The 19,252-nt window shown below is 53.5% G+C and overlaps 4 protein-coding genes across 4 annotated transcripts; 3 read left to right on the forward strand and 1 right to left on the reverse strand.

The window, feature by feature from the left end:
* Nucleotides 1-606: 606 nt before the first annotated feature.
* On the forward strand, nucleotides 607-8,670 carry LOC128268802 (pre-mRNA-processing-splicing factor 8). Its single transcript, XM_053006036.1, has 7 exons — nucleotides 607-892; nucleotides 960-1,722; nucleotides 1,786-1,911; nucleotides 2,248-3,109; nucleotides 3,183-4,007; nucleotides 4,079-4,271; nucleotides 4,532-8,670. The coding sequence occupies exons 1-7, from the start codon at nucleotides 607-609 to the stop codon at nucleotides 8,668-8,670; spliced, it is 7,194 nt and encodes a 2,397-aa protein (XP_052861996.1).
* A 761-nt stretch (nucleotides 8,671-9,431) lies between these two features.
* On the forward strand, nucleotides 9,432-10,204 carry LOC128268297 (dynein axonemal light chain 4). Its single transcript, XM_053005348.1, has 3 exons — nucleotides 9,432-9,500; nucleotides 9,767-9,850; nucleotides 10,040-10,204. Exons 1-3 carry the CDS (start codon nucleotides 9,432-9,434, stop codon nucleotides 10,202-10,204), a joined length of 318 nt encoding a protein of 105 aa, XP_052861308.1.
* Nucleotides 10,205-11,082: 878 nt separating this feature from the next.
* LOC128278213 (ARF GTPase-activating protein Git) lies at nucleotides 11,083-14,959 on the reverse strand. The gene is made up of 6 exons (XM_053016890.1): nucleotides 14,689-14,959; nucleotides 13,945-14,627; nucleotides 13,642-13,884; nucleotides 13,335-13,571; nucleotides 12,386-12,564; nucleotides 11,083-12,314 (listed from the first exon to the last, which is right to left on the reverse strand). The coding sequence occupies exons 1-6, from the start codon at nucleotides 14,744-14,746 to the stop codon at nucleotides 11,633-11,635; spliced, it is 2,082 nt and encodes a 693-aa protein (XP_052872850.1). The 5' UTR covers nucleotides 14,747-14,959; the 3' UTR covers nucleotides 11,083-11,632.
* A 758-nt stretch (nucleotides 14,960-15,717) lies between these two features.
* Nucleotides 15,718-18,388, forward strand: LOC128267744 (elongator complex protein 2). The gene is made up of 5 exons (XM_053004645.1): nucleotides 15,718-15,841; nucleotides 15,901-17,284; nucleotides 17,344-17,647; nucleotides 17,703-18,194; nucleotides 18,256-18,388. Exons 1-5 carry the CDS (start codon nucleotides 15,719-15,721, stop codon nucleotides 18,368-18,370), a joined length of 2,418 nt encoding a protein of 805 aa, XP_052860605.1. The 5' UTR covers nucleotide 15,718; the 3' UTR covers nucleotides 18,371-18,388.
* The last annotated feature ends 864 nt before the right edge of the window (nucleotides 18,389-19,252 follow it).

Here is a 19,252-nt window from a genome sequence, read left to right on the forward strand (position 1 = left end):
TCGCCGTCGGTGCGTGTCAAAATGGAACAATAGACCAGGGATTGTAAATATTAAAGGGAATTAATAAAAGGCTGATAACGATTGGGACGAGAATTTGAAATGCAAAATTATCAATATTTTTACTTGATTATCCTTCGGTCGTGTTGACTTTACGCTGCGAAGCTAGCTCACACAACCCTGGCTCGGGGCGAAATTGTGCTGTCAGCGCAGCAGCCCTGGATCGGCGAAAGGTGGCGAAAAAGAAAAACTCCGCATCGCTTCAACGGGACTGGTCCATTGCTGGTGTCGTGCGGTATTTATTTTGCAAAATTATCATAATTAACTTACCTAGAAGTGGATAAAAAGATCAGAAAAGTGAAGCGCTAGTGCTAAGGCACAAAGTAAGTATACAATTACGGCGTGCGGTGATGAATTAATGGGTGAAAAGACGGTTTGCAAAATGCGGCTTGTGCCTCCGCACCGGGTGCTCCGCCGCAGCAGTGCCCGTTTGCAGTGTATCATGGCGGCCGACCACTTCCAGCCCGTCGCATCCGCACAGCCCTTTTCGTTGCCCGCTTTTAGTGATGAATGGTTGTGTTTCCTTTTTTGTCGTTAGATCTTTCCAAAATGTCCCTACCGCCATATATGATACCGCCCAACCAATGGGCGGCTCATATGATGGCCCAGCAGCAAGTGTTTGCGGTGCAGCAGGCCCAAGCACAGGCTCAGGCCCAGCAACAACAGCAGCAACAGCAACAGCAGCAGCAGCAACAACAGCAGCAACAACAGGCAGCCCACATGCACGCCCAGCAGCTGGCCGCGACGCAGATGCAGCTGCCCCCGATGGGACATCTTCCGCCGGTGCCCCCAAAACCGGACCTGGTGCTGACGGAGGAAAAGTTGCAGGAAAAAGGTTCCAACCGGACGACCGGACGACGGAAGAACGTGAAATGTAATGTTTGGTTTCTTTGTTTCCGCAGCCCAAAAATGGCACCAGCTGCAGTCGAAACGGTTCGCGGAGAAGCGCAAGTTTGGGTTTGTGGACGCGCAGAAGGAGGACATGCCGCCGGAGCACATCCGGAAGATTATTCGCGATCACGGTGACATGACGAGCCGGAAGTATCGGCACGACAAGCGTGTCTATCTGGGAGCGCTCAAGTATATGCCGCACGCGGTCATGAAGCTGCTCGAGAACATGCCGATGCCGTGGGAACAGATCCGGGATGTGCCGGTTCTGTACCACATTACCGGTGCGATCACGTTCGTGAACGAAATTCCGTGGGTGATCGAGCCGCTCTACATTGCCCAGTGGGGCACGATGTGGATCATGATGCGGCGTGAGAAGCGCGATCGACGGCACTTTAAGCGGATGCGGTTTCCTCCGTTCGACGACGAAGAACCGCCGCTCGATTACGCCGATAACGTGCTGGACGTGGAACCGCTGGAAGCGATCCAGATCGATCTGGATGGGGAAGAAGATTCCAGTGTGTACGATTGGTTCTACGAGCATCGGCCACTGATTGGGTCGCCGCACGTGAACGGATCGACGTACCGGAAGTGGAATCTAACGCTGCCGCAGATGGCCACCCTTTATCGGTTGGGTAATCAGCTGTTGACCGATTTGGTGGACGATAACTTTTTCTATCTGTTCGATCCGAAGAGTTTTTTCACGGCCAAAGCACTCAATATGGCCATTCCGGGTGGGCCAAAGTTTGAACCACTGATCAAGGATCATAATGTTGGGTAAGTGGTGGAGCAGGAGTTTCAGAAGAAGAGGTCTTAACGAATCGGGGGTTTGGTTTGCAGTGATGAAGATTGGAACGAGTTCAACGACATCAACAAGATCATTATCCGGCAACCGATACGGACGGAGTATCGCATTGCATTCCCCTATCTGTACAACAATATGCCTCACTTTGTCCATCTTTCCTGGTAAGTCAAGTCCCTCTTTCTGTATTGTTTCACGCGCTGTTCCCCGAATCCATCGATCTCACTCACGATCGCGATCGTAACCCATTAGCCTGTTACGATCTTCGTTTGCACGATGGTAGAGCATTAAGTCTGTAGGATTTGTTTTACTACTTCCAAAGCGTTTTATTGAGTTTCCTCCTGGAAACCCGGAATTGTGGCCCAAATGTTGGTAGTTTTACTGGAGCACTGAAAAACGATCGCTAAAGCCCACAAACAGCAACCCCAAGCAAAGGTTTCATAAAACTGTCAACTGGCCACTTGTTAAAATAGTCCGCACCCCCCCCTGATCCGTTCCAGGTACCATGCACCGAACGTAGTGTTTATCAAAACCGAAGATCCCGATCTGCCCGCGTTCTACTTCGATCCGCTGATCAACCCGATCGCACACCGTCACGCAGTGAAATCCGTGGACGTGCTGTTCGATGAGGACGAAGATTTTACGCTCCCGGAAGAGGTGCAACCGTTCCTGCAGGACACTCCGCTCTACACGGACAACACGGCGAACGGGATTTCGTTGCTGTGGGCACCGCGCCCCTTCAACATGCGCTCCGGGCGGTGCCGTCGTGCGATCGACATTCCGCTCGTCAAAACGTGGTACAAAGAACACTGTCCGCCGGGTCACCCGGTGAAGGTTCGCGTTAGCTACCAGAAGCTGCTCAAGTATTACGTCCTGAATGCGCTGAAGCACCGCAAACCGAAGCCACAGAAAAAGCGCTACCTGTTCCGGTCGTTCAAGGCGACCAAATTCTTCCAAACCACCACCCTGGACTGGGTCGAGGCCGGTCTGCAGGTGTGCCGCCAGGGTTACAACATGCTGAACCTGTTGATTCACCGCAAGAACCTAAACTATCTGCATTTGGACTACAACTTTAATCTGAAGCCGGTCAAAACGCTCACCACGAAGGAGCGCAAAAAGTCCCGGTTCGGTAATGCGTTCCACTTGTGCCGTGAGATTTTGCGTCTCACGAAGCTGATCATCGATTCGCACGTGCAGTATCGGCTGAACAACGTGGACGCGTTCCAGTTGGCCGACGGTCTGCAGTACATTTTTGCGCACGTCGGTCAGCTGACGGGCATGTACCGGTACAAGTACAAGCTGATGCGGCAGATCCGGATGTGCAAGGATTTGAAGCATCTCATCTACTACCGCTTCAATACGGTACGGGCGGGCACTTTCCGACTTTTCCGCAGTGGCCGCATTTTACTCATTCTTGCTCTCTTCCGCAACACAGGGACCGGTGGGAAAGGGGCCCGGCTGTGGGTTCTGGGCACCGGGGTGGCGCGTCTGGCTATTCTTTATGCGCGGCATTACGCCCCTTCTCGAGCGCTGGCTGGGCAATCTGTTGTCGCGTCAGTTCGAGGGTCGCCACTCGAAGGGTGTCGCCAAGACGGTCACGAAGCAGCGCGTCGAATCGCACTTCGATCTCGAGCTGCGTGCCTCCGTCATGCACGACATCGTGGACATGATGCCGGAGGGCATCAAGCAGAACAAGGCCCGTACCATTCTGCAGCATCTGTCCGAAGCGTGGCGCTGCTGGAAGGCCAACATTCCGTGGAAGGTACCGGGTCTGCCGATTCCGATCGAGAACATGATCCTGCGGTACGTGAAGATGAAGGCCGACTGGTGGACAAACACGGCGCACTACAACCGCGAGCGTATCCGGCGCGGTGCGACCGTTGATAAGACGGTTTGCAAGAAGAATCTGGGTCGCCTGACGCGCCTCTACCTCAAGGCGGAACAGGAACGGCAGCACAACTACCTGAAGGACGGTCCGTACATCTCGCCGGAGGAAGCGGTGGCCATCTACACGACCACCGTGCACTGGCTGGAGTCGCGCCGTTTCGCACCGATCCCGTTCCCTCCGCTGTCGTACAAACACGACACGAAGCTGTTGATTCTGGCACTCGAGCGGCTGAAGGAAGCGTACAGCGTTAAGTCACGGTTGAACCAGAGTCAGCGTGAGGAACTGGGGTTGATTGAACAGGCGTACGATAATCCGCACGAGGCACTGTCGCGCATCAAGCGTCATCTGCTGACGCAGCGTGCATTTAAGGAGGTCAGCGAAGGGACCAAGCGCTTCTTTTGTGATGATCATAAGGTTAATGGTAATTTTGTTGACCGTTTCAGACCGGTATCGAGTTTATGGACCTCTACAGTCACCTGATTCCGGTGTACGATGTGGAGCCGCTGGAGAAGATCACCGATGCGTACCTCGATCAGTATCTGTGGTACGAGGCGGACAAGCGGCGTCTGTTCCCGCCGTGGATTAAGCCGAGTGACACGGAACCACCGCCGCTGCTCGTCTACAAATGGTGTCAAGGTGGGTTCGGGTTGTATGCGGCTTTGGGAAGAGCTCGCGGGGTCCACCGGGCACAGGACATACACCGAAAGGGCACGTTGCCGGTGTGTGATTTGTGACAATGAGATTTTCAGTTGAAGTTCATCCCCTTGTTGCAAACCTCACGCCGGCGGCGGTGGTCCGGAACTGCAGCGATCTAACTGAAGTGCAAAAGTGTTTTTGGGGGCAGCCAATGGGTCACTTCCGTAGGTGATAATGTTTGTTTCCACTCTGTCCGGCAGGCATCAACAATCTGCAGGAAGTTTGGGACGTCTCGGAGGGTGAATGTAACGTTCTGTTGGAGTCACGCTTCGAGAAGCTGTACGAGAAGATCGATCTGACGCTACTCAACCGTCTGCTGCGCCTGATCGTCGATCACAACATTGCCGATTACATGACGGCCAAGAACAACGTAGTGATCAACTACAAGGACATGAACCACACGAACAGCTACGGCATCATCCGTGGGTTGCAGTTTGCATCGTTCATCGCTCAGTACTACGGACTGGTGTTGGATCTGCTGGTACTCGGGTTGCAGCGCGCAAGCGAAATGGCCGGCCCGCCGCAGATGCCGAATGATTTCCTCACGTTCCAGGACGTGGCAACGGAGGCGTGCCATCCGATTCGCCTGTACTGTCGGTACGTCGATCGGATTCACATCTTTTTCCGCTTCACCGCCGAAGAGGCGCGCGATCTGATCCAACGCTACCTGACGGAGCACCCGGATCCGAACAACGAGAACATCGTGGGGTACAATAACAAAAAGTGCTGGCCACGTGATGCCCGCATGCGGTTGATGAAGCACGACGTTAATCTGGGCCGCGCCGTGTTCTGGGACATCAAGAACCGGCTGCCGCGCTCGGTTACGACCGTCCAGTGGGACAATACGTTCGTGTCCGTCTACTCGAAGGACAATCCGAACTTGCTGTTCAACATGTGCGGATTCGAGTGCCGCATTCTGCCCAAATGTCGCACGCAGAACGAAGAGTTTACGCACCGCGACGGCGTGTGGAACCTACAGAACGAGGTCACCAAGGAGCGGACGGCCCAATGTTTCCTGCGGGTGGACGATGAGTCGCTCAGTCGGTTCCACAATCGTGTCCGCCAGATTCTGATGGCATCGGGCTCGACGACGTTCACCAAGATCGTCAACAAGTGGAACACGGCACTGATCGGGCTGATGACGTACTTCCGGGAAGCGGTCGTGAACACGCAGGAGCTACTGGATCTGCTGGTCAAGTGTGAGAACAAGATTCAGACGCGCATCAAGATTGGGTTGAACTCGAAAATGCCTTCCCGTTTCCCGCCCGTCGTCTTCTACACACCAAAGGAACTCGGAGGGCTGGGAATGTTGAGCATGGGTCACGTGCTGATCCCACAGTCGGATCTGCGGTGGTCGAAACAGACGGACGTGGGCATCACACACTTCCGGTCCGGTATGTCGCACGACGAGGATCAGTTGATCCCCAATCTGTACCGTTACATCCAACCGTGGGAAAGTGAGTTTATCGATTCGCAGCGCGTTTGGGCCGAATATGCGCTGAAACGGCAGGAAGCGAACGCCCAGAACCGTCGCCTGACGCTGGAGGACCTAGAAGACAGCTGGGACCGTGGTATTCCGCGTATCAACACGTTGTTCCAGAAGGATCGTCACACGCTGGCGTACGACAAGGGTTGGCGCATTCGGACGGAGTTCAAGCAGTACCAGGTACTGAAGCAGAACCCCTTCTGGTGGACCCATCAGCGGCACGACGGAAAGCTGTGGAATCTAAACAATTACCGCACGGACATGATTCAGGCACTCGGGGGGGTCGAGGGAATCCTGGAGCACACGCTCTTCAAGGGCACGTACTTCCCCACCTGGGAGGGTCTGTTCTGGGAGAAGGCGTCCGGGTTCGAGGAGTCGATGAAGTACAAGAAGCTAACGAACGCGCAGCGCTCCGGTTTGAATCAGATCCCGAACCGTCGCTTTACGCTCTGGTGGTCACCGACGATCAATCGGGCCAACGTGTACGTCGGGTTCCAGGTGCAGCTCGATCTTACGGGTATTTTTATGCACGGCAAAATTCCGACGCTAAAGATTTCGCTGATTCAGATTTTCCGTGCCCATTTGTGGCAAAAAATTCACGAATCGATCGTGATGGATCTGTGCCAGGTGTTCGATCAGGAGCTGGACGCGCTCGAGATCGAGACGGTGCAGAAGGAAACGATCCATCCGCGAAAGTCGTACAAAATGAACTCATCGTGCGCGGACATTTTGCTGTTCCCGGCGTACAAGTGGAACGTGTCGCGGCCGTCGCTGCTGGCGGACACGAAGGACACGATGGACAATACGACGACGCAAAAGTTTTGGCTCGATGTGCAGCTCCGGTGGGGTGATTACGATTCGCACGACATCGAGCGGTACGCGCGGGCCAAGTTTCTCGATTACACCACCGACAACATGTCGATCTATCCGTCCCCGACGGGGGTGCTGATCGCGATCGATCTGGCGTACAATCTGCACAGCGCGTACGGTAACTGGTTCCCGGGCTGCAAGCCGCTGATTCAGCAGGCAATGGCCAAGATTATGAAGGCCAATCCGGCGCTGTACGTGCTGCGGGAGCGCATCCGGAAGGCGCTGCAGCTGTACAGCTCGGAACCGACCGAACCGTACCTGAGCTCGCAGAACTACGGCGAGCTGTTCTCGAACCAGATCATCTGGTTCGTGGACGACACGAACGTGTACCGGGTGACGATCCACAAAACGTTCGAGGGCAATCTGACGACGAAACCGATCAACGGGGCGATCTTCATCTTCAATCCGCGCACCGGGCAGCTGTTCCTGAAGATCATTCACACGTCCGTGTGGGCCGGTCAGAAACGGTTGGGTCAGCTGGCCAAGTGGAAGACGGCGGAGGAAGTGGCCGCCCTGATTCGATCGCTGCCGGTCGAGGAGCAACCGAAGCAGATCATTGTCACGCGCAAAGGAATGTTGGATCCGCTGGAGGTGCATTTGCTCGATTTCCCCAACATTGTCATCAAGGGTTCGGAGCTTCAGCTGCCGTTCCAGGCGTGCCTGAAGGTGGAAAAGTTTGGTGACCTCATTCTGAAGGCCACCGAACCGCAGATGGTACTGTTCAATCTGTACGACGATTGGCTAAAGACGATCTCGTCGTACACCGCGTTTTCGCGTCTCATTCTGATCCTGCGGGCGCTGCACGTCAACACCGAGCGGACGAAGGTGATCCTGAAGCCGGACAAGACTACGATCACGGAGGCGCACCACATCTGGCCGACGCTGAGCGACGAAGAGTGGATCAAGGTGGAGGTGCAGCTGAAGGATCTCATTCTGGCCGATTACGGCAAGAAGAACAACGTGAACGTGGCGTCCCTGACGCAGTCGGAAATCCGTGACATCATACTGGGGATGGAAATTTCGGCCCCCTCAGCCCAGCGTCAGCAGATTGCGGAGATCGAGAAGCAAACGAAGGAACAATCGCAACTGACGGCGACCACGACGCGGACGACCAACAAGCACGGCGACGAGATCATTACGTCCACGACGAGCAACTACGAAACGACCACATTCAGCTCGAAGACGGAGTGGCGCGTGCGGGCCATTTCGGCCACCAATCTGCACCTCCGCACGAACCACATCTACGTCAGCTCGGATGACATCAAGGAGACGGGTTACACGTACATTCTGCCCAAGAATGTGCTCAAGAAGTTTGTCACCATCTCCGATCTGCGGGCCCAGATCGCTGGCTATCTGTATGGGGTTAGTCCCCCGGACAATCCGCAGGTGAAGGAGATCCGGTGCATCGTTATGCCACCGCAGTGGGGTACGCATCAGCAGATTAACCTCCCGAATGCCCTACCGGCCCACCAGTATCTGAAGGACATGGAACCGCTCGGGTGGATCCACACGCAGCCGAACGAGTTACCGCAGCTTTCGCCGCAGGACATTACGACGCACGCGCGCGTCATGTCGGACAATCCGACGTGGGACGGCGAGAAGACGATCATCATTACGTGCTCGTTTACGCCCGGATCGTGCTCGCTGACGGCCTACAAGCTGACGCCGTCCGGGTACGAGTGGGGCCACAAGAACACGGACAAGGGCAACAACCCGAAGGGTTACCTGCCGTCGCACTACGAGCGCGTGCAGATGCTGCTGTCGAACAAGTTTCTCGGGTTCTTCATGGTGCCGGGCCAGGGCAGCTGGAACTACAACTTTATGGGCGTGCGGCACGATCCGAACATGAAGTACGAGCTGCAGCTGGCCAATCCGAAGGAGTTTTACCACGAAATTCATCGACCGTCACACTTTCTGCTGTTCTCCAGTCTGGAGGAAGCGGGCGACGGTAACGGGGCCGATCGGGAGGACATGTTTGGCTGAACATGAGACGTGGCCATCAGGTCTCTCTTCGGTTTTTAATTTTACATACACATTGTACGGTAGATGCAAGGAGACTGATCGGAGAACCGTTTGCTGTAACCAGAGTACATCGTAAAGACATAAATAAAAAAGATTGTCTCCTTTTCTTGCTACTTAATGTTGAGTGTGACGATTAATCAAGTTTCTTCCCGAAAGCGCCTGCTGGGGTGTTCAGGGCGTTCCAAAGTCACCCTCTTTCGTAATGATTACCCTTCGCACGTGCTACGAATAGGAATCGCTCCGGTAGGGGTGCCAAAAATTTGCAAAGGACAATCTTCCCCGTGGCCAATTTCGCGCTTGCGCAGTAATTGGTAAACATTCCCTTGCCGGCTGCCGGCGAAGGCCGTGCAGGATCCTCCTGGACGGGTGGCATCCCTCCTGATGATGAGTCACCATAGCAACGAGATAAATAAGCGGTGGATGATGGACGGTTTGGAAGGAAAATTCGTCTAGTTCACATCGCCCGCGAGGTTTCGGTTACATTTAGCCAACATTTTCCGAAAACGCGCATCTTTTCAGCAAGTTTAACAAGTATTTAATACGGTGTGTCCATTTCTGGTAAGAGTAGGAACGGAGAGCAGTCTCTTTTGAATCGGTTTACAGGATGAAGTGACATTCGGCGTTCAATTTGAACCAATAAGGAGAAAGTAAATTGTTCCATACACTTCTACTCAGCAGATTTGTCGAAAGCAGTTACCCAAAGAAACCCGGTGTAGTGAGCCATGGAGGACCAACCGAAGGCAGAAGGTGAGGCGGACAAAAAGATTGTCCATGTGTACCCGCTGGTGAAGGTATGTAGTGATTTTTCCGCTTTTTTAATTCGCTTTTCGCGGCACCACCGACACGTACGATTATCGAACAAACGTTCGATGCTGTGGATGCCCCTGCTGCACTCAAAAGCTAACGTTGAAATGCGCCTTTTGGTAACCAATTTTCACGATTGATTCGCCCCTTTTCATAACACGCGTAAACACTTGAAAACTAAATGCACCCCACATCACCACCATCACCACCAACATTCCCCGATGTGCTGTCGTTCGCCAATCGACGGGGCCAGTTTTCCGATATGAATGACGATGTCCGAGCCGAGGCGATAGAATTGAGCATTACAGCGTGTGAGAAATACGCACAGAATTACGAGGTAAAATGCCGCCGCCCCAGCAGCGCCCCATGATGTTTTATTATGTCCTTTTTTCTCCATCATCAATGATGTTGTCAATGAAAGATTTCAAATTTGATCGAGTACCCCCCGAGCATAATTTGGCCTACTGTGAGTCTCCTCCTCCTTTTGACTGACTTTTTCCCGGCTTTCCCCGTGTGCTCCACGCAGGTTGCGGCGAAAACGATTAAAGAGCTGATGGACAAAAAGTTTGGCACCTTCTGGCACGTGGTCGTCGGCGAAGGATTCGGTTACGAGGTGTCGTACGAAACGAAGAACCTGCTCTATCTCTTCTTTGGTGGCAACCTGGCGATCGTGCTGTGGAAGTGTTCCTAAAGAAGAGTAGTAACGGTTTGGTGTTTTAGATTTGGAGATGAATAATTACCGCGAATAATGTTCCCTGTCCTCTTGTCCTCCTCATTGGCGCCCTTGGAAAAAGGTCGTCACACGGGATGGAATGTAAAAAAGGCTACCTAAATATATGTACAAAATCGATTTCCTTACCGCACATTAAATGTTGCATTCGGTCAAAAGCCGAAATGCCGATTATTGTTTTCTGTACATAACCCCAATGTATAGTTCGATCGCGGTGGGCGATCGCGCCCGAGATCGGTTCCCACCTTGTACACAGGACACAACAAAACATTCACACACGATCCCTATTGGTTTGAACCCATTGTAAAATAATTGTACAGTATCTGTAACTAAATATCCGAATGTTCAAAAACTTTGTCACTCACGATTGGATAGGTTTGCAGGAAAAGCTATTGGCCTTGGGGGACGCCTCGTACCCAGGAAGCACCCAGCGGACAAGCTCTTCCTGGAGACCCATTTCTCACGTTCTGCAATGCTGTTCTAATCTAATCAGCGCCTTACAGCGTCATTGTTGTTTAATGATCGATGAAACGATGCCAAACGATCACAGAAAGTGCGCTCTCTGTCAGAAATCTGTCTTCGTGCGCTTCCGTGTAGTGCTGCACTCGATCGAGTTCGTAGTTCTTGCACACACACCCGCTAGCCCAAGGAACACTCTAGTCTCTGGTAGTTTCTATTAGATCATTACAATTTATTAATGTTTAGTTGTCGTATAGTTTGCAGTAGATTATAAATAACTCTATTATTGTTCAATTAAGGCTCTTGGGATAAAAGTTCTCTTCGCAATCAACGGCAAACCGGGAGAGGACGATAGAATGGCTTACGTTCCGTTGCCCTCCCGTGTTGCCCTATGATAGTCTGACGCACTGGCGGTTAATGCTGGTTCTGGGATTTAGTTTGCTCGGTTTAGGTTGTAACAAGTTTATAACAATCTGTAGGAGCTAAATATAGGTGGTCAATAGTCGCGTTAGGTGTGTGTGCCTTTCGAGCGCTCGTAAAGAAGGCTTCCCGCAATGGCAAGATGAATATCTGAATTCTGTCGAGCTCCGCTTCTAAAATGAATCTCGATTGCAATATATTTAGTCGGTCCCGGTTAGTGTAAAGGTTTCTAAAAATCTGCTTGCAAGTAAAACCGTTCCGTTTGGCACTTTCGATTCGGGGAACTCGGGGTGTTAAACATTAGTACAACGTGTTTCGGTCAAGTATTGCGAAACGGGAAGAAGGACTTCCAGTTCTAGTGACAACTTAATGTAATAATTGCATCGGAACCGAGGTCAGCGCAGCGCGAGGTCTCCGTTAGGAAGGGATTGTCCGGAAAATACTGTACGGAAATGCGGTGATTCCGTTCCTCTCTAGCTGCCCACGGTACTTCCGGCTTGGTTCCCGGTTCTACGAGGACTGCTGCAGGTGGGTGATGAGAATTTTCGTGGACATTGCGAGCTCATAGGCGCACCCTCGGACCTGTTCCATGTTTTGCTCGATCCCCTCAAGCATTCCCTTCCCGGCGGCGGCGCCACCGTTCATCGGGGCACCCACCATGTCGACGGCCAAACACTGCTGCAACCGGGCGCACTCGGCCTGTATCAGATTCGCGTTAAAGTTTAGCTGCTGCAGAGCACCACGCAACGATTCGCTGGCGATCAGGGTGCCCGGGAAGAGGCTCATCAGGTCGACGACCGCCAACTGTATCCGTTCGGCACACGGAACGAACGCTTCCCGTTGCGTTCGGTCCTTCATGGCCGCAAACAGTTCCTTGATACGCCGAACCACCAGATCGGTCCGGCGTTGCACTTCGTCGAACGACGGCAGCGGTTTGCCGGTGGCCATACCACACTCGGCGGGACTCCCGGGCACCGGGGCCATCGAGTAGAGGCTTTGCGTGATCGGTGGTCGACTTTCGTCCCGTGGTGCCTGGCGCGCTTCGTACATGCTCACCGGTCGCTTCGTGTACCCGGCGGCGGCTGTGGCCACCGTCGTATTGGGTGGTGGTTGCCCTGGGTCTGTCCCACCACTCGTCTCAGGCTGGACTGGGTCACTGGCTCCGGATCCGTTCAGATACGTATCGATACGGCTGCGGGAAGGAGAAAATGAGACCAAATGAAGACTTGAGCTTGAGACCTCCGAGACCCTCAGGGGACTTACAGTTGCACTTCGTGTTCCTTCGAGTCGATGTGGCACTTTAGTTGATTGTTCTCCGACGCCAGCCGCTGGATCATGGTGCGCAGTTCGTGGATGGTCAGCTCCTGGTCCTGTATTCGCTGGCGCAACGTTTCCACCTCCACGTTGGAGACGGCCGCCGGGGACGATTTATTGACCAGCGCCTAGCTCGCACAACGAAAGAGGTTGAAAGGGGAACAATTGAAAGGAAAAGCAATAGATTGAGGAGCCCTATGAGGCGGTTACGATCGGAAACACTTACGGAACTAGGGAACAAGTGAGTTGGGGACAGCCAATTGCATGCGGTTATGGGGACACAGAGAGAGCGAGACAGATTATGTACAGAGAAGGCAACCGAAGCCAGCCCGATTCCGGATGCGCATGTTGACAGGAAAAAGGATTAGACAAACAGGGTTAAGATGGTTAAGACTCTCTCCGATGCGCATTCGTTACTTTATTGTTGTTAGTAAAAGTTAATATTCTTATGCTTTTTGTCGATGATATTCTGCTTGCTTGCTTGTGGACGGCATAAGTGTTGTTGAGCGAACCTCCGGCGATCGTTCCGAGGATCACATTCGTAGATGCACAAAGAACAAAAGAACGATAGCACAAATCACATCGAGCGCGCACTGTACATAAACCTGCACCTTAATCCAAATTAAAGCCCTCCGAGGAGTGTCCGCCACCCGTTTGGCCATACTTAAGCCTAAGTTTTGTATCACATGTTAGTAGCATGAGTTAGCATATTAGCAGTGAGATGATCGATTGATTCTAAGCTGCGATTTCTCCCGCTTGTCCCGCGCGTTACATCGAGTTCCAACAACAATTAAGCCAACAATTAGGACCGCTCATCGAAGCCACCACCACCCGAAGTTCACCCGAAGCTGTTGTTGTGATTGAGGACCGTTTTCTTCTGGCGCATAAGGAACTTTACCTGTTGCGCCACCGGAGCGAGCGCCGCGTAGTCATCGTCCGAGGCGACCGCATCGTAGAGTGGTTCATCGTCGGAGAGGTTCGATTCCCGGGAGGCGGCGGCACCCCCTTCGGTCCGGAGCAGACCATCGATGGGCCGCAGGTTGGCCATATTCTGCCGGCGGTGCGCATCAAGAAGGACGTCCATCAGCAGGCCCGCAAACTCGGGCTGACTGAAGCGAGCCAACTTTTGTCGTCCCTACGGAACGCGAACGAAATGATGTTTAGTAACGCAATAAAGCGCTCGACTTGCGATGGCCTCGCACTACCTGATTCCGGGTGGCACTGAGATGTGGGTTCGTCGGAAGAAACGGTACGGCACCGGACTCCGGGTTGAGGGCACTGGTCGCCCAGATCGCTTCCGTTTCCCGGCGGTCCACCTCATCGTACAGATCCATAACGAGTTCCTCGAACATTCGGTTCGGCACTAGCTGCAGCTTGCCGCGGGCAATCTTAAGCTGTTCGCTCATTTCCTTCTTCGACTGGTCCGGCAGCAGCAGATGTTGACCGGCCTGAAACGGAGTGTGTTGTTGCAGTGGTTCCTACGGGTCGCTACGGGTCCGTTTACTTACCGCGTGGTTCGGTTTCTTGCCGGTCAAGTACAGGGTCAACCGATCCGTCACCTCGTACACAGCCTCCAGCAGACGGTCGGCGATGATCGATTGCTTCGCATGTCGGGCCAGCTCGAGCGGTGTCCGGTTCTGTGCGTCCAGAGCGTTCACGTCGGCCCCGTACACGAGCAGCAGCTCGATCTGGGACAGCTGGCCCGATTTCACCGCCACGTGTAACGGTGTCGAGCCTTTCTCGTCGTGATAGAAGTTCGGATCGGCACCCTGCACCAGCAGCCGGAGTGATGTTTCGAGATTGCTCGCCCGGACACTGGCGTGCAGTTGTTTGCTCAGTTCCTGCTCCAGGCTGCTGCTGCCTTCGTCCACCTGAAAGCTCGGTTTCAGCACGTACGCCAGCTGGACGTGCTTGGCGCGGATAAAGTCCGTCTTCGTCGGGTGCACCGCATCCTTGGGCGTCGGTTTGCTGCGTTTCAGATTCTTCGGCGCGACCGAATCGAGCAACAGATGCTCCCACACACTGTTCGCTCCGTGGGCGTTCAGCTGGTTGACGAAGCTCAGCACCGACGCCTGCCAGCTGCCCTGGCGAAGGGATTTCACCTGCGAAATGTGCCGCCCGAGGCTGCGGTGAACGGAGCAGCAGTCGGCGCACAGCAGAATGCCCCGATTGATGGACGCCCAGGAAGGATCTGCAACGAAGAGTGAAGATCAGTGACCGATGCTCGGGCGTGCTCCCGGCGGAACTCTTACCCGTGCTGCCACAGTCTCCGCACACGTCCGTCTGTATGCGCGACTTGGCACGTGACATTTTCGGATTTTCGGTCGTATTTTTGGAGTGCTGGCTGGTTTTTGGCTGACTGCCTGCGCGCGCGCGTCCTCGTCTCGTCTCGTCGTAATACTGTTTGCTCTCGTGTTAGCCTAGATGGCGATCTGTTCCTATTGGCCCCGAAGCTGGAACGTGTGATCGTTTTTTTGTTTGATTCACATAGTTTCACCGAACAGGAACGCTCTCGCTTTCTCGCTCTCTCTTCCTACTTTTTAGCTCCTTTCTGCTCGCTGATTCACTGTAAACCCGTTTGAAATCGCATCATCGCTACGAAGAAATCGATCTTCGCGGACACTTTCCTTTGGAGCACCAACATAGAGCAGCGCATAAACAAGGTGTGCTGTTTCAATTACGGACTAAAACAGGTTGCCCGTAGGGTGGCGCAGAAGAAAGCCAATGGCACCACCACCACCACCGTTCACTCTGGGTCTGGGAGGTCAGATCCGCTGGCGCTTCCAATATTGCACAGGCACCCACGCACCGCACCCGCACTCCGTGATTCTCAAAAGGCCCGTGATTCAGTTGTTGCGATCGCAACGACGTTGGTCGCCATTTTAGCAGCGCCGCCCGCTTCTCGACTCGACTCGCCGTTTCCTTTTTCAGTGTTCTATGTTTAGAAGCAGGCCCGAGATGGAACGTCAATTTGATTTCGTTTCATTGATTTATTGGCCCAAGCACACCAGGGTTGCGTTGTGGGCTGACGCTCGTGTAGGCTGGCTTTTTGTTCGGGGAAGGGAATTCGAAGGACGCACAGCACATGGACACGATTAATAATCGATTTTATCCAATAACAAAACATTTATTCGGGAGATTTGGCCTTTGTTTTTATAAGACAACCCTGAAAGGGGGCTGTCAAAATGACAGCGGCGCAACCAGCGTAGGCTTTGTAAACATTGGCCGCCGGTACGCACGTTTTTCGTTCGATCGGATGTCCTGTAGAAAAGTAACGAAAGTATGTTGCTGAAAACGCTTTATACGGCCGCGGCGTGCAACCGGACACCACACGCACTGGACTGGGCCGACGATGGGTTGATATACTTCGCCACCAAAAATGCCATAGCCGTGCTCGATCCCGCCGTAAGTGGGGATGTCACGTCCACAGCCTAGTGCGATTAAAACCGATTTTCTTTCCACAGTACCACGGTTCGGTGAAAATTGTACGTACCTTGGCGGGACACAAGGCCCAGATTAACGTGGTTCGGGCGGTGCGCCATGGTAGCGACTGCCACGGTGGAATTCACCTTCTCTCCGGGTCGAATGATGGTACCTGCATCCTGTGGAACACAGCGGCCAGCGACAGCGTCGTGCCCGCTGCGCGGTTTATCCTCAGTGGTCATTCCAAAGGCGTCACGACGGTAGAAGCGTTTGTGGAACCATCAAACCGGCTGCTCGTGGCAAGTGGCTCGGTGGACAGCACCATAAAGCTGTGGCACGCCGCCGATGATGGTGGCAGCCGTTTCGAGTGCTTTCAAACGTTGGATCTACGGACGGGGCTTACGTTCGGTTTGCGGCTGTTTCCCTTGGCATCCTCGAACGTTACTATGTTGGCTTATACGACTGACACGGACATGATCAATCTGTGCGTCGAACAGCAGGTAGCAGCAGGCGACGCCAGGAGGAGCTTTGTTCAAGTGGAACAGCTAAAGGGCCACTTTGATTGGGTTCGGGGCATCGATTACGTGCGTCTGCCCGGGAGCCATGACTGCCTGTTGGCAAGTAGCTCTCAAGACACCTTCATCCGACTTTGGCGCATATCTCCGCGCGAGTCACTGCGGAAGCAGAAAGCGTACGCCGAAATTGGCCAACACGAGGATATAACGCTTGAAGAACGAACATTCAGTGTCCGTGCCGCGGACGGCAAAGACTACCACTATGCGCTGTCCCTCGAATCGGTGCTGCAGGGCCACGAAGGTTGGGTTTACGGGGTACACTTTTGTGTGAGAAGCGACGACCAGGTGTACCTACTGTCGAGTTCGATCGATAAGAGCCTCATCGGGTGGACACCGTCCGAGAGTGGCGTTTGGGTGGAGAGCGTCCGGGTGGGTGAGGTCGGCGGTTCCTCGCTCGGGTTTTACGGTGGTAAATTCGCTCCGGATGGACGATCCATCATTGGGCACGGGTTTCAGGGAAGCTTTCATCTTTGGCATGAAGACAGTGCTGGGCTGTGGAAGCCAGGAACTATCGTTGGTGGCCACTTTGGTGGGGTACGGGATCTTGCTTGGGACCCGGCCGGTGGGGAGTATTTGGTCAGTCTGTCCGACGATCAAACTACACGAATTCACGCCCCGTGGCGTCGACCGTCGGTGGAGGACGTGGAGCAGATCACGTGGCACGAAATTGCACGTCCTCAGGTGCACGGGTATGATATGCAGTGCCTAGCGTTACTGTCCCGCTACCGGTTGGCCAGTGCGGCGGAGGAGAAAATTATACGGATTTTCCAGGCACCGCGTAACTTTGTGGACAACTTCAGAGCCCTTTGTGGACTGACCGACGACAGCGAAGGGGATTCGGTGGTGGAAGGTACGTACGGGGCAGAAGGTAACGTGTTCCGAGTGGCTGATTGTCGTTGAATGTTGCAGGTAATCCGATGGGAGCCTCAGTTCCTTCGCTGGGGCTTTCGAATAAGGCAGTGTTTGATGTCGAGCAACCGGCAACCGAAGGAAGGCACATTAAGGACATGTATCCGGAGCACTACTTTAACCCCGTTTCGATGGACCGTCCTCCGGCTGAGGAAACGCTCATGCAAAATACACTCTGGCCCGAGATCCAGAAACTCTACGGTCACGGAAACGAGCTTTACTCGGTCACAGTGTCTCCCGACGGTCGCCTGATTGCTTCCGCTTGTCGGGCGGCCTCTGCGGATCACGCTCAAATTCTGCTCTGGTAAGACATCTTTCGAGCTTCCTCAAGGATGAAATTGATTGTTCTCTTCCAAAAGGGACACCACAAGCTGGCGCATTGTCCAGCAGCTGTCCGCCCATCAGCTCACCGTCACACAGATATGCTTCTCTCCGAACAATCGACTACTGCTGGCCGTGTCTCGAGATCGAACTTTTTCCGTCTTCGAAAGATCGACCGAAGCGGCTGACGATGGTGGATCACCGGATTTTCAGTTACGCATGCGTTCCGACAAGAAGAATGGTGTGCACACGAGGATCATTTGGTGCTGTGATTGGTCACACGATTCCGAAACGTTCGCTACCGGATCGCGTGACGGGAAGGTGGTCGCTTGGAAGCGTAATGAATCTGGCAAGCCAAATTACGTCCCACGGGCGGTGCTGGATCTAAAAAATGAATCCATCACGGCACTGGCCTTTGCGCGGCGTAAGATAGTCAACGATCGGTATCTAGTGGCGATCGGTTTGGAAAGGGGTACCATCAAGCTGTACGCCCTCGGCGAATGGACCATGTTGTTGGACATCGACGTATCGTAAGTACTGACCATTCATCACCCGGATGACTAGTGTATTCATCGATCTTTTTCGTTTTAGAAACGCTCATCATTTAACGGTGAAACGGCTTTCGTTCCGGCCGCACGTTGAGAGTCATCAGCTGGCCAGCTGTGGAGAGGACGGTCTTGTTCGTGTTTATTCGATAGAGGTGTGAAGCCGGGGTAGTAAAACACTTTCTCATGCGGCCTAGAATTGTTTTCGCATTATGGATTCAATCCGAAATATTTAAAATTGACGTTTTTGACGTTTTAAACTGACAGTTGTTTGACTTCGCATTTCGAAATTCGAATTCGAATTTTTCGAAAGAGACCGGGAACGCAGAGTCGCTCTTTCGAAAAGTCAGGTTAGTCAGAAAGTATGGTTATTTCAAAGAAAAAAGTTCAAGCGACGGTTGCGTTTTTAAGATGAGCGCTCGTAGATTTTGTCCGTCGGTGGTGGTGTAAAAGCGTGTACGGTATGTGTATGCCTCTATTCGATCGAGCGCGAAAGAGAAAGAAAGTGGGGAACCGAGAACCGTGCCGCGCTTGTGCCAGAGTGAAAGGGCAGAGGAAGAGATAGACAATCAAACGCGGGTCAGCCAACGAAATATCCAGCTCCGCGGTCGGGTTTCGCCCCTTTTTTCGTGGTTTGGTTGAAAGAACGGCGGAAGTGTACGCGAAAGAAAATTCAACGCCCAAAGCGGCGTCCGCTTGTGGCCAATTGTTCGGTATGCGGCGCCCCGTGTGTGCTTGCGTGTGTGTGCGTGTGCGTCTGGAAGAAATGCGAGCTTCACGGGAGGCGCTGCTGTGATTGATTTAATATTATCGCTGCGACGGCGGCAGCATTGTCCTGGGCGGCTATTCGTGGTAACAAAATCACGGCCACCCCGTGCGCTGCCCTGCTTTGAAGGCTCGCTGTGCCGCGCCGGGAACTGTGCTTGAGCCTCTGAGATTTGGTCATTCTCGCATACACGCAAGACACGGCGAAGTCGTGATTTCTTTTCATCATCATAGTGGGCATCGAAAAAGCCAGCAGCAAGAAGAGGGAGAGTGAGCGA

This window comes from Anopheles cruzii, chromosome 2 (assembly GCF_943734635.1).
Source record: "Anopheles cruzii chromosome 2, idAnoCruzAS_RS32_06, whole genome shotgun sequence".
Taxonomy (NCBI): domain Eukaryota; kingdom Metazoa; phylum Arthropoda; class Insecta; order Diptera; family Culicidae; genus Anopheles; species Anopheles cruzii.